At 35.5% G+C, this 15,730-nt stretch overlaps 1 protein-coding gene across 5 annotated transcripts in view; it reads left to right on the top strand.

Annotated features, from left to right (window-relative positions):
• Kcnt2 (potassium sodium-activated channel subfamily T member 2) overlaps window positions 1–15,730 on the top strand; it is a 344,440-nt gene that overhangs the window by 230,309 nt on the left and 98,401 nt on the right. For 4 of the 5 annotated variants that reach the window (XM_028859443.2, XM_028859446.2, XM_037211344.1 and 1 more), the window contains exon 14: window positions 1,683–1,791. The exons of the other annotated variant lie outside the window; for it this stretch is intronic. In XM_028859443.2, coding sequence (XP_028715276.1) covers window positions 1,683–1,791 — 109 coding nt within the window. The remainder of the gene's footprint in view (window positions 1–1,682; window positions 1,792–15,730) is intronic. 5 annotated transcript variants of the gene reach the window in all.

The raw sequence follows: 15,730 nt of genomic DNA, 5'->3' as shown, positions 1-15,730 counted from the left end.
TGCCTCTTAGTGAAAATTAATAACCGCATGTGGTGGTACATATGGTAATCAAGCTTCCAATTATTCTGTTACAGTTTGGATTTTTAAAAGTCCTGTCTTATGTTATGTTATGAAGTGTATATATTTTTTCACAGATCATATGTTGCGAGTGTTAGTTTGAAATCATGGTCCCCTATGCATTGCTAAGATAGGAGTCTAAAGCAACTGCATTCTGCCTTTAACAGCTTTGTTGCCTTTCTCTCACAGATTAGGCATGCACATTCAAAAATTATTTTGAGAAATATTGAGAGGGTGGTTTAAATACACTGTTCTTTTGCAATTATTCAGTACAAATCTTAACATTCAAATTGGAGTTAGAATCTGCTCCTTTTTTTGCAAAACATTAAATAACATTGCTATGTTGTTTTTTTTTTTTGAAGTCTTCCTCAACTGAGGTCATTTCAACATAATGATAATCTGAAAAGGGAAGAGAGGGAGGAAGTAAGGTGCTAGAGGGAGTGAAGAGAGATGCAGAGGTTATTAGGAGATACTTTGTACGTTTCAGAATAAATCCTGAGGTATAGCTAGTGTAATATTTCTCACATGAAATGTAACAAAGAGAAATAAAAACAACATTTAAACAAAATTAAAAATAAAGAGCAATGGGTTCTTCTATATGCTCAAACACATTAACCAGGAATCATCTTGCTAACAGTTGTAGGAGAACAGTTGCTACCTCATTTCTGAAGTCACTCATTCTTGCCTTTGCCTGTATTGCCTGGTGTTTATTTTTCTTTTACAGTTTTTAATCTCACTAACAAGTGTAATCTTTCTGTCTTTCCATTAGCTAAAATTCCTATTCTCTGCTGAGGGATGTATACATTTCTTAGATATTTACTAGGTTCTCAATTTCTAATACTAATGTGAAACACTTGGCATGGGGGTGGTTACTTTTAGTTTAACAATAGTTTGTTTCCTTTTTAAAAGTATGATTTATGTAGAAAATCAAATAACTTCATCATTCCCATAAGGCATCAATGTAATTTGGGCTAAGTAGCTTTGTCCCCTTCAGATGTGGCTGGCATTCCTCTACTGCCATCCGCTAGCACTCTTTTCCTTTTCTGTCATTGAGATGCCAATTTCTATCTTTCCTAGCTGGACACTACCCACTTTTGAGTTTAGGAACCTTAGATTATTGACAGTGCACTTTTATTTCAATTCACCTTGCTATTAATTTTGAAGATTATTACTGTGGCTCTGATAGTATAAAATATTACTTGTGTTAGTCAAATAGCCTACCATGTATTTTAATAATTTCGAAGTGTAATACCATGTGGTTATTTTTTAGAAAATAGTATTTGTGATCCTAAATGATGGAATCTAACCACCTGAACTGCATCTCAAACCAGCTGTTGCTCTCTGACTTGCACAGGCATTTTCAGTATTTTACCAAGGTTCCCCATTTTGTCAGGATTAGAATTCTACCTTTATAGTCCCCCAGCCCAGGCACAAACTCATTCTCCAGCACTCTGTCTTCCAAAATGTATTTCTGGGAATAATATTGCACCTGAAAAAAACAGTCCTAAAATAAGTATGTTTATACTGAGACTTTTGCAATTTAATTCATTGTTTTATTTTTCATATTTAAACATATTACCATCAAAAGGTAAATTATTCTAATTTACCTATTTTATTTCAAACAGATCATGTTGTTTGTGAAGAAGAGTTTAAATACGCCATGTTAGCTTTAAACTGTATATGCCCAGCAACATCTACACTTATTACACTACTGGTTCATACCTCTAGAGGGCAGTAAGTATATTTTTTTCTTAAGATAATTTAATGAGTAGTTGTGTGATATAGATCTATAGTAAGCCAAGATATACAACTAGATATGTGCCTACTTTTGCTTTTGTTTATATAATTTTCATTAGAAAAATATGAACATCTTAAGGGGGCTAAGACATAAATAAAGTTGATCATATTGGTTATTAATCTATTCATTAATCATGGTATATTAATTTAATGCAAAACAATATAAGTTTCAACATTATTTCTTGAGTTTAGAGTTAGTTTCCACAATTAATACTTTTATAGTAAATACCATTTTCCCAAAGGAATTTTATGAGTAATAAGATCTTAAATAAATGTTATGCTAAAACTTTATGTACATAATTGACCTCAAAATTGTGCTTTTCTACTTTATAATAGTTATATATAATGGAATAAACCCTATTATGTGCATTTTATAGTAGATGGGAGAGGGCAGTATCATTAGCACATTTTAGAATTCTTTTGCATATTGTTACAGTTTCAAATATACAAAAATTGTTTTGATTTGGACAATAAAAAAAATGAGGAGTAACATATTGCTTTAAAGTTTGGAACACAAATGCTGTACTGTGATGTATATTGCTTCATATTACTGACTTGGTATTGAAGCCAAAATGTTGATTATCTAAATTCTATTGTGTGCTTTTGGTCAAGGTGATTTGTTTGTTTATTCATAAGTTAAATTGTTACTATTTAACTGAAATACTAAACCAAATAGATTCAGGATGCATAATTTTTTTCCTAGAATGTATGGTAGGTAGAAGGAATCACTAATATTAAAACAGTAAATGCTTGGTGGATTTTTAAGTAGACTTCACTCTCTTGTCTTTAATTGCATTTCTGCTCTGCTGAGATGAAAAAATTCTCCCAGGAACAATTTTCACAAATTTTAATAAAAATATTTGTATTCTGCATGTTCACAAGTGTTTAATCTCAGCATTGGGAGGAGGTAGAGAGATCATGGTTGGAGTGGTTTATTTTGAAGAAGTACTCAGTAGTTTGATCCAATTAAAGTACAGAAAATCATTTAGACACCAAATAATTGAATAGAGACATCATCAAGTGTATTCAGTATTTTTTTTCATACTAGTTTGTCATTGAATATCACAACTATAATGCTGAAAGGTTAGTTCAACTTCACTGCTGTTCATACAAAGGGAAATCCATTGACATCATTTAGCAGCTGAAACTCAGAGTATATTGTGCAAACGCTAGTATATGTTTTTTTGTTTCTTTGTTTTGTTTTGTTTTGTTTTCTAGGGGATAGGCACTGCCCTACCTAGGTAAAAAAAATGCACCTCCATTAATTCTATATATTCTATTGAGCTTTCTTTACTAAAAATACCATTTTTATCACATAATTAAGGATTTCCATTCAATAAGGTGACCTGTAAAATTATTTTACTATTGTGTAAATTCTCTTTTCAACCATAAATTTCTTTACAGAATCATCATTGAGATTTAATTCATAGGCCAGGAAGTTCACCCAGTAGTGTTTTAAGTTTATCATTTCAATATAGTCATGTTATCTGCCACCAACATTTTTAATTAGGGAAAACTGCACAGAAACCATCTCTCTGCATCGTTTCAGCCTTGACCAGCCACTAAGCTACTTCTGTTCCTGCTGTTTGCCAGTTCTAGACCATTCCATGTGCCATGTGTTGCTGGCTTGGCTTCCATCAAGTCGAGTGACATTTTCAAAGTCCATCCATACTATGACATACAATAACTGGTATTCTTAATTTTGATGCTATTATATCACAGGAAAGACCACATTTCATTTTTTCATTGAACACATGATCAGCGCAGATTGTTGCTAACCTCTGAAAGATGCTGGTTTTACCATTATATATACTTTCATTCATTTTGGGTTTATTAAAGCTGAGTAGAATTTCTAGATCATGTGGTTACTCTTTATCATTTGTTGGATGCTGTTAGAGTATTTATAAATAGATTATAATATTTTGAGATTTACTAGCAATGTATCAGTGTTCCAATTTCATCACAGTTTCTTCAGGACATACACTCTTCTATTTTGCTCCCAACTATCATAAGTGTGGGAAAATGCCTCACTGTGTCTCTAGCTTGCATTTACTCACATATAATTATGTTGAGAATGAGTTTATGTGCTTTTTCAGTATGTAATAAAAGTACAATTACATATATCCTTGATGAAGGCCTTTTGCCTAATGGGCAACAGAAAATTACTATAGGAGAGAAATACTCAAGATATATAGAATATGAAAAAAATCTTAACTTTTATTTATAAACATTTACTAATTTAATTTGTGAGTGTGTGTGTGTGTGTGTGTGTGTGTGTGTGTGTGTGTGTGTTTGTGTGTATGCATGCATGGAAGTGTACATGTAGAAGTCAGAGAGAAACTTATGGCAGTCAGTTATCTACTCTTCTCACACCATGTAGATTCTGGGTATCAGACTCAGCTTGTCAGACTTGGCACCTGTCACCTCTTCCCACTAAGCTTTCTTACTGTCCCCTATGGCTTATACTTTACTGAATATTATTAGTTTTTATGTTCATAAGGAATCTCAGCACTGATATCAGAATAGTACATATTACTCAATTTATCTTTGTAAGATTATACATTTGTTAAAGTAAATATAAAAACACCTAAGGACTCAATCTAAAAATCCTTTGTGGAGCAAATATCTTTCCTGGAGAAATAAAATTCCATAATTAAGGAAAATTGAGAAATACTAGGTTAAACAATTGTTTGTAATTGCTTTTCTTTCCTTTTTACTTGGAGCAATTGAGATTTGCAACCCCCCCTCCAAAAAAAACCTGCAAAAGATAGCATAAATAGTTTCACATACTCTTGTTAGTACTTTAGGTAATATTTATGTTTTTGTAGTTTTAGTGCACTTCTCAAATGAGGATTTACCATTAGTATTAATCATCTGGGTTAATTGACCTCTTTGAAATGTCTACTAACATTATTTTTCTGGTCTTGTGTCCTATCAAAATATCCTGTTATATGTCATATATCTATGGCTTTTTTCTTCTCAGCTTCTTCTAATATGTGACACTTCCTATGAAAATTGGAAACAACATAATCACAAGATTTTTATGAGCAAATGAATAGGATAGATACAGATATATAGATGTGCAGCAGTACATGTTAGAATATATTACAGGGGATTTTCCACAGTTTCAAGAGAGCCTAGATACAATGCCATCCTAGGAACAATGACCAGAGCTTGCTTCTTAAATAGTGTTCTGATGTAAAAGGAATAGGATGTTGTTGATTAAGGACTGGTGTGGGAAAAATAGAACGCGAACCTAGAAAATCTGATGGCAGAGAACAAGGGAGTGCTTTGTATGGGGGTCAGGAACATGTCACAGGGTCCAAACTAAAAGGTTTTCTAATGGAGCTACAAAATAACGTAACAAAATGTATTTTAACCTGTGAAATGAAACAACTACCAGGAGTCCACACTGACATAATAAAAACTTAAAAGGTGAAGAAAACTTACCACTTTCTTTCTGAAGAATTCAAATACTAAGTCTAGAAGAAATGAAAAAATATGAAGCTAGCCTTAGGAAAATATCTCGTAAATACTGTCCTTCTACCAATGTGTGCTAATGGTAGTGGGAGAAACTTCGAGAAGAACCAGAACTGCTGTGTACTTGACATACCTCTCCCAGATGTTCATTAGCTGACAATTTTAAACTTTTAATTTTATAGGAGGCACCTGACAAACATACCTTAAACAAGCAGCTAGTATAAATATCACCAATAAAAAGTCCAGAAGTATCTCAAAGCCCTTCACAGGATACACGAAAGACCCACCTTAGTTTCTTTGATTTTTCTGCAAACACTTTTCCCTAATGAGTCGACAGCAGACAAATATACATAGAAAGCTTACATGCCACCACTGGACCGTAGACTTCAAAATGTCACAGTCGTGGAAGAAGGAAAGACTGAGGATTACTTGTTTCATCCTGTCATTCAGGTTAATCTGGAAAAAAATTTAAATGCTTATAATATTCTGTTTGGCTGGGAAAGTTCACTCAGCGAAAGCTTTCAGAAAATATCTATTTGGAGAAAACAAACACTAAGACAAAATGGGGGCAGAGGATGCTTGCCTGGCCCCTCTGCTCAGAGACTCTGTGATACCCTGAGCAGAGCTTGCAGTTTTTCTCTCCTCAGTAAGTAGGCCAATGACCTCAAGAGAGAAATTAGTCATGAGCCATCCCCTGTGCATTTTACCTAAGATCCACAATTCACTATATCTCAACACCCATGAGAAAGAAGGAAAATCCAATGTTTGTCTCCAGGAAATGGTTCAAGGAAACCCACCAGGGAGTGAAGAAGAGAAGGAGTGAGATGTAGAAAAAGAGAGAGGCTCTCTCTTTGCCCGAGCTTGCTGCAGAGAGCCCAGGGATTCAGCTGCCATGTGGGTGGAAAAGAAAGTTTCTCAAAAGTAATAGGGATTATAATTATCATCCTGACTGCCAGAAAGGAAAGGAAGGAAAGGGTGGGAGACGATGCTCAAAAGGACTATCTTTAGCTCCATAGAAAGGTTCACACTCAGAGCTGTGACAGGAGACTGTATTTTGTAATCTGGAAAATCTAGTTCAGTGTTTAGAATAGAGTAACAGTGACAATGAGAGGTGCTGTGACTTAACTTCTTAACTTTAAAGTCTCCTCTCTCTGTGTCTGTGTCTCTGTCTCTCCACCACCACCACTCCCCCCCTCTCTCTCTCACACACACATACCTTAAAATCTGAATATGTTTGGTTGCAGTCTATCAGCTAACCTAAAGGCTAAGCTTTACCTGCTGGCTATGTAACTAGGCCAGTCAGATGTTTGCCCAGCACACATGGAGCCCTGGGTTCTACCCAGAGCACCACATTTAAAACAAACAGGCTTCTTCTTGATGTGTATATGCAATCCCAACATTTGTATGCTAGAGGTGCTAGAGGCAGAGGGTCAGAAGTTTAAGGTCATCTTTGGTCATTTTTGGCTACCTAACAACTTTGAAGCTAGCCTTGACAACATGAGACCTTTTCTTGAAGGGAAAAAAAAACCTGATACAGCATTTAAAATGATCTGATCCTCTAATCCCACCAATACATTTGGTGTGATTTTCTCTGTCTTCCATCAAATGTGAAAGTGTTAACAGGCTACAGTTGCAAACCCCACCACATCTCTCATGCCTTTGCTCCATCCCATGCCCAGCAGTGGCAGCGAGGTGAGGAAATAACCCTTTTCAATGACCACAACTGGCTGCATAATGGTCCACTTTTGGCTACCTGTACAGCTCAGGTAGAGTGTAGCTTTCTAGTATTCAATGGGAGCACAGTGGCACAGTGCCTAACACTTATTCTTAAGATTCAGTTCTATACTTACTGCCCCACAGAACTTGTTAATAACCTAAATGGGCTTCATCTTCATAATCACCTCTAACAGGCTGTTCATTTACTTAAGTGACCTTCAGGCCTTAAGCATAAGCTCGTTTATACATCCAGAAAAAAAATAAATAAATAATTCAAGTGTTAAACTAATCTCTCTCTCTCTCTCTCTCTCTCTCTCTCTCTCTCTCTCTCTCTCTCTCTCTCTCATCTCTCTCTCTCTCTCTCTCTCTCTCTCTCTCTGTGTGTGTGTGTGTGTGTGTGTGTGTGTGTGTGTGTGTGTATTGACCATCATCTGCCACTAAAAATAAAAACAGGAAAAACTAATAAAAATACTGCAACAGACTGGGGAACTTACACAGAGGAAATTCATTTTCTCACAGTTGTTGAAGGCAGAAGGCCCAGAACCATGTTCAGTCTCCTTGATTGCCTTTTGCTAGCTCCTCAGATGGTGTCTCCTCAATGAGCCCACACCTCTGCTGTCTTTTGTGTGCCCACGTTTCACCTTCTTTTAAGAACACATGTCAAATTGGATCAAGACTCACTCTAACAGTCCCAGTTTAGTGAAAACACCTCCCCAGAGGCTTGATCACCAAATGCAGCCGTGTCCTGAGCTACTAGGAATCAAGCTTGGACATGCGGATTGAAGGGAAGTTTTGGCTTATAACATGATCAGAAGGAATGTGTTCATGTGTGCAGTGGGTTCTGTTGAATCTCATCCACAAACTGTTCTTGTTTCCTGTGTGTGTGTGTGTGTGTGTGTGTGTGTGTGTGTGTGTGTATGCAGTTCTGAAAAGTTAAGGAACACGTTTTCTGCTTGTGCCCAGTGGTCCTTTATCCATTTCTTTCATAACATAAAGAAGACAAAAGTATCCAGGTGAGGTGGTGCACACCTGCAATTTTGATGCTTGGAAGGCATAGGCAGGATATCAAGAACTCAGAGCAACACTCAGTATTATTGGGAATGTTACATGTAACCTGGGCTGCAAAAGGCTCTGTTTCAAAACAAATAAAAGCAGCAGTAACCAGAGCTTCCAGAGAACTCTGAATGGAGAAAAGGGTAATGGTGTGCTCTTTAAACATGCTGTAACTTTTCTTCTATATAGACTGATGTGTACTGAATGTCATTTTACTTTGTGTATCTGGTCCACATGGTTGCTTTCGGTGAGGGGGTGTTCCTAAGGACACTAATAAAGAGAAAACTGGAGGCCTTCTATGGAACACATTTTGAGAAGTCTATATAGAGAGTTGGCCTTGCAATCCTCTGCTTGGGGGGGGGGCATCTAATAGCTTAGCATTTCATCACCAAATGAGATTGAAACATTTCCATTTTAAATCGTTAAGGCTTTCTATGCATGAGTCTTGGTTTATTTTTACCTCCTAATCTCCCATGGTTCTCTTGTGTATAGCACTTTCTCCAAATAACATATCCTAAATATACTTTGTAGTTTCCGCCTTCTGTATCCTTTTTAAATGTGGTTCCCTCTGCCTTAAATTCACTGTTTCTGACTTCCTGGAAGATTTTGTTATATCAAAGGTTCTTTCTTCTTATGAATATTTTTAAATCTCCCAATTTAATGTGATTTTTCCTTTTTATAAACTTGCAATGAATTTTGTTATATTTGACCAATATTTATGTATTATGCCCTTTGTGACAGCTCCTTATGTTCCTGCCTTCTTGATTATAAAATAATTCAAAGTAGAGATTATATTTTATACGTCTATGTTTCTAGAAAAAATTCAAAACATAGATGCTCAATAAACATTATTTGAATGAGTGAAGTAAAGGATGTGCTAAAAAATGATCATTCAAAGTATATGATTCCAAGTGTTTTACGAACTTCATGCATTCCATTTTTCTTCTTCACAAGATTTTGTTGAAAATGACAAAGAGATAATTAATCACAAGTTTTCATGAAGAAAGTTGTAAAAGGGGTAAGAGGTTTTTTTTGAGTTTCTGAAAGATTCGAAGTAAGCAATGTCATGATTTTGAGGAAAGTATCAACCAGAATATTTTTAGAAAGTGATACAATAGGATAAACTTGCACCCTCAGGCTCTAGTATTGAAGATTCCTAGAAAATAAAAACAATAAAATGATCCTCTAGGCAGAATAAAGAATCAGTCCTCTTCTTCAACACTTCAACACTCAGCCATTACCTTGTAATTATTTTAGTTAGAATTGTATCACTGAAAAGAATAAAATGGTAAAGTTTTTCTTAATAAAGCTGTGTTTTTTTGCTGTGCAGATTTGTGTAACCTATCTATCTATCTGTCATCTATCTATCTATGAGTCTATCTATCTATCTATCTATCTATCTATCTATCTATCTATCTATCCATCACCTATCTATTGATCTGTCTTTCTATCATCTATCTATCTCTCTCCTTCTGTGTGTGGAGAAGGGAGAGGTCAATGTCAGATGTCTTTCTCTGATCTTCTACATCATTTTATTTTATACTTTATGCCATTTAATTCAAATTTTTATTTTTATGGAAAAAGTTAATGGATTTTATCCCCTAATTAAACACACTCATCTATGAAATAGTTATATATGTTTTTATTCAAAATATCAAAAATAAAACATTTTTAACAAATTTAATTAAACTTGTAAAAATCTTTTCATATTAATTTCTTTTTATGAGTATCCAAATATGCATGGCAATAGTTAATACATATCACACACTGAGTTTGAATCAACTTTGTGCCATAAAAGGAAGTTCCCTAAATCTGAATCTATAAAGAGAGACTAGGGGAAAAGCATCATAATTACTTAAATATGTTGAATAGACAACAAATTTTGGACCTGAAAACAAGAAAATGTTCTGTAAATTACTCACTATACTTCACACTAGAGAAAGAATGCTGACTGAGGGCAGTCAGGATTCCATGAAGGGGATGGAAATTGATTCTGGACTCTCCCAAATTTTCGTAGATTTCTATTTATGTGCTATGAACATTAGTACATTTTTCTGTTTTTGTTTTATTTTGATATATGGCCTTTCACTGAATCTGGAGCTCCCTAGGCTAAACTATCATGCCAATTAACCCCTAGAATCTACCTGTCTCATGTAGCATTGTGTTAACAGTATAATATGGGTTCTGGGCATTCCAAGGAAGTCCTCATGCTCTTACATCAAACACTCTATCCACAGAGACATCCCACCTCCCCCTAAAGTAATTTTTTAAAAACTGTCTGAAGAGGGGGCTGGAGAGATGGCTCAGAGGTTAAGAGCGCTGACTGCTCCTCCAGAGGTCCTGAGTTCAATTCCCAGCAACCACATGGTGGCTCACAACCATCTGTGATGAGATCTGGTGCCCTCTTCTGGTCATATATGCTGTATACAAAATAAATAAATAAATCTTATAATAAATAAATAAATAAATGTACTTTTTAAAAAAGTTTAAAAAAAAACAAAAAAAACTGTCTGAAGAATATAATTGGAATTAGAGTTTGGCATTTAACAGTGAGACACTTGGGAGTCTTTACATCAAATAGAATTATCCCTTTTGATTCACTGTGAGCTGAGACCTGCCATTTTAAAGATGCTCTCCACAGAGAAATGGATCACTTTATTACCCCAATTTCCAAAAGTTTTAAAATATACTTTTTATTTGCTGAATGACACTATATTGGAGGTAGTCCTGTTAGTACATCCATTTAGGACAGTGACCTCTATTTCAATGGGCATGATAGGTAAATAGGCTGGTCTTGGTGTTTTTTACATTAGCAGTTAAAATTTTAAGTCATGACTAATAGCAATTGAAATGAAAGCCATATACATGATATATATTTCATTATATCAAATATATATTAGAAATAAAGAGTATTGCCATAAATGAAACAAAGTTTATTAAAACATTTTTAATGTTACAAAATAGAAATATTTAAGTAATAATGAAAAAATACTAAGGAACTATATAGCAATATGAATGGTTGTTCAAATATATAAAATGCTGTGAATAGTTTTTGTTGATATAGTTTTTAATTTTTAGGTTATTTATTGATAGCTTGAGGGTCCAGCCTCCAGCTACCACCACGGTATGCCAAAAAATCCATGAAGGCAGTGAGGGCTTAGGAAAAATTCTTATCTATCCAAAGGCTAGACTTCTTTCTGTCTGGGGGAAAAATAAGGAAACACATATGCTTTCTGATGGTACCTTTGTCTTTTATTTCATCGTAAAAAATCTCTTTCTCTGAAAAATCTCTGTTTCCACATAAATGCATTCCACATTGTTGCATTCTCCATACAGCCACATACCTCTTTTGCACAGTTACATCTCTTATCTATACAGCTTCCTTTCCCTTGATATCTCTTTCTTACATGGCTCCACATCTCTCTTCTATACACATTTCTTTTCTCTACTCTGCTACATTTCTTCATGTTATTCATCATTTATTCACTCTTTCCTCATTCATTCTCTCTCACATTACTTCTACACACACATCTCCTTTTGAGCACATATACACACATCTCACTCTCACCCTCCCTCCCTCCTTCCCTCCCTCTCTCCCTCCCTCCCTCCCACATTCTCTCTATTCTAAGTCTTTGGTTCCAGTTCTCTCTAGTTCCAGTTCTCCTTAGTTTCAATTCTCTCTGTCCATTCAGCTACATTCCTCACTCAGCATGCACACCCACACACACTCACACACTCACTGCACTCTCACAGTTAAAGTCTGGACAATTATATGTTATATTTTCAGGGTCCAACCCATTCTCATTACACATAAGTCGCACAGTTTTTCTTAGGCTAGGAAGGTCATGCTGACTGGCCAGTGAATCACACTTGGCCATCCGGGTAGCTCTAAGTTGGTGATGGTTTCCAGACAGAAAGTAAACAGTTGGCTGAACCTTGAGCCTGGGAGTATGTGTAGTCAATAGGGGGTTATGTCTCAATCTACGCAGCCTGACCTTGATTTAGCAATAAATACTGGGAACTGGTCTTTGTGTGTTTTCTGCAGGGGAAGCTTAGTCTATTTTGAATTTGTTTTGAAATCTAAAAGCCGTCTTTGTGACTGAGAATACTGTTGCTTCCCTGTGTCTGTTATGAAAAATATTCTAGTATTATTAGAATTATACAGCTTAAGCAGAAATCGTCTTCCTGAGCATCCACAGCAGTATGTATGCCCAGAAATGTAAAACACACTACCAATGGGCTGTGGACAGCACCCTACAGCTGTTCTTTTTAGGGAGGTGAGTGGTGGCACATGAGAAGGTTACAGACAGAAAAGAACTGGTTTCCACAGCCAGTGATCCCACAGACTTTGCCTAGTAGGGTTCCCCAACATGTAGTTATTCATCTGGTTGATTGGCCTTTTGAACACTAGTTGTCACTTGTTGTATACTCCCATGGCCTTCTGTAGATATTAAACAAAAATTCCTGCTGATATAGTCTATACAAGCTGAATTTTCATTTTAATTTTTAGAGACAAAGGGGTCATAAAATATATCTTGAAATTCAAAACAGCTGAAAATGAATATAATTATTATTATCAGGAAGATTAAAAGGAAAAAGATATGGAAAGATAATTAATAAGAGAAGAAGACTTTTTGAAATTAGAGGTGTTATTGCTAATCTTTTCTGAAATATTTAAAATTATAAAAGCTAATGTCTTAGCTGAGGATTTCAAATCATGTGCAGAGACACAATGCATGAGGACCAGACTTACCAGCACAGAAGATCGACCCATGAGAGATAGTATCATTTAGTACACATTCCACAAAAATAAAATAAAAAAATTAAAGGTAGGAAAATTTAAGGCAGAAGAAAAAATAAAAGTATTTTAAATGACACAATTTGTTTAAATGCAAATTATAAGTGGTAGAGAACCGTCCCCTAATGGGGAGGGGGGAGAATATTCCTGATGGAGAAAAATTGTAATATCACATAATCTTTCTCTTATAGGACTTAGACTTAAACACTCATGGGGTGGTCAATAATGGAAGGCTAGTTAGAAGAAAGTGAGAGTGGAATAATTGGGAAAGGAAGGAAGTTAAAGAATAACTAATTCAATAGACAATGAAATTACCTAATTGCCAATTGGGCAAATCCACTAGTAATTCTTTGGTGGCTAAAAAAGGACAAAACATTTTTCTTTTTTAAGTTGTGTCCTTTGACTCTATAAGCGACTCATTACAGTCTAAATAGCAGACTTTGCTTTTCTTTTAATTCACTACTTTTGCTTTGTAGATGAAAGAGTTGCAGAAAACTGTAAAAAGAAAGAACATTATTAATATCAAAATTACATAGTCATTCCTGGGGTATTGTCTTCTAAAATACTTCTTTTCTTTTGTATCTCATAAAGGTAGCCCTCTGATTTGTGGAGTGCATGATATAGCACTGACTCCCAACACTGCTAAACTTTTGACGGTGCTGGGAATTAAAACCAGGGTCTCACATATTCTAGGCAAGCAATCTACCACTGAAGCAGCCCTTCCTGTGTGAGTTAATTTCTCCTAATGGACTTATTGGTTTCAAGAAATTTTTGGTGAGACTGTTTTGCATACTAAAGAACAAATGACGTCAGGAGGAGGCAGCAAAGCCTTCCCAGTTACAAATATTTTTAAAGTGAAAAATGAATAAGAAAATTATTAAACTCAAATAGCAACATAGCAACTTCCTTTATCCCTAAGTATCATTTTAATTGCTGTTCAATGTGATTTTCCTGGGGAATTTATCATGATGTTCTAAATTGAAGGTACAGACACAACAGTGGAACATCCATCCGTGCATACAGACAGACAGACAGACAATTCATGAAGCAGTGGAACGTAAACTGAACTGTTGGAATCTAGTAAGAACACAACTGTCCTCTGAGACAGCAAAGAGAAAGTACATTTTGAGTGTAATGTATTTTTATTCTGCAGTACAGAGTGAAAATATGAGATATATGAGATGATGTTTATGAGCTGAGAGTGGAATTTCACTAGGACAATATAATTTCTCCATCTGATAGTTCTAAAAGTACATGAAATATTCTACCACAATATCAGGATTTGTTTCTTATTTTACCCAATAATTAACAGGAATTAAGTGCGTGTCTCAAAAAAACAAACAAACAAACAAACATAAATTCAAATACAGTTGGAAAAATCAACCTTAATTTCAGTGAATTTTGGCCAACCTGTCAACTGTTTATTTTTAACTTTTGATCAATTTAATTGTTTGTTGAACTTAATCTGCCCTTTAATGGCTTTTGTTAAGTTTACTGCTAGTACTGTGCCAGAATTACATTGCATAACCTTTCTCTATTTCCTCAATTTAATTAATTGTATCTCATATACAGTGCATATCACACAGCCATTCAGTCCCATCTAGTGGTAGAAAATCAACTATCATTTTCTATATTGTTTTTGCTACCTTTTCAGTCTTAGAACTCAGATTTCTGTTTTGATGCCCGATAATATAAATAGCTGAAGTCCTGCTAGGAAGCAAAAGTGCAAAGGCACACACATCCCAGTGTAAGGAGCTGTCTGATCTTTGTTACACTATCCATGTAGTCCAGTCCTCTGCAAACTAGTGTAATGTAACACTGTTCCCTTTCTCCACTCACCTCAGATAGGAAACTGGAGACAGACCAAAGTAAGAATGCCACCAAAGGGTTTCATTTGCTTAAAAATAAACTTTGATTGCAGTTACTTGTAGGGATGATGGTGAGGGGTTACCTCACCCGAAGTAGGGGTGACAGCTCACAAAAGCTGGCAACATAGAATGCACAGCACAGATTTCCAAAAGCTCAACAGGCTACAGTGTGTCATTTCTAGGTGCTGTACTTGGCTCAAGATTCTTCCAGGCATCTGTGCTGGTCTTCTTTTGTGTAGATTCACTGATTTGAGAGTCTCTGACCTACTCTTACTGCCTACATATACATCGGGGGACAGGGAGGCATTAGTGACCCTTGTCAGTCTTGGGGATTTCCAGAAACTTTTGAATTCTTTACTACCTGATCTCAATGAGATTTTTACAGGACAAAATGTTTCATTTCCCCATAGAATACCTTGTATCTTAACAAACTTCCCTCTGAGATGAAGGTTTATCTCCAAGGAACTTACTAGAAAACAACTAGCAAGAATGTACACCCAAAGATTTAATGGCTGTCTGTTGTTTTTCTTTCTTTCTTTTTTTTTTTTCGAGACAGGGTTTCTCTGTGTAGCTTTGTGCCTTTCCTGGAACTCACTTGGTAGCCCAGACTGGCCTCGAACTCACAGAGATTCGTCGGGCTCTGCCTCCCGAGTGCTGGGATTAAAGGCGTGCACCACCACCGCCTGGCGGCTGTCTGTTGTTATAATCATAAATGTTTAGGAACCTCATGTATTCCCTTCAGCTCACAAATTGTCATGAAATAATAACATAGGCTGTCATGTGTCACAATTATTTCCTTGGTCAACAGTGATTAAACTGTAGATTTCTGCTTAGTTGTGGTAGTAAAGCTAAGGCTGTAATATCATTTATGTATTTTAACTTTTATTTATTTATTTATTTATTTATTTATTTATTTATTTATTTATTTATTTTTGGTTTTTCAAGACAGGGTTTCTCTGCA

This window comes from Peromyscus leucopus, chromosome 15 (assembly GCF_004664715.2).
Source record: "Peromyscus leucopus breed LL Stock chromosome 15, UCI_PerLeu_2.1, whole genome shotgun sequence".
In the NCBI taxonomy this organism is placed as follows: domain Eukaryota; kingdom Metazoa; phylum Chordata; class Mammalia; order Rodentia; family Cricetidae; genus Peromyscus; species Peromyscus leucopus.
This window is presented reverse-complemented; position numbering and strand designations above follow the sequence as displayed.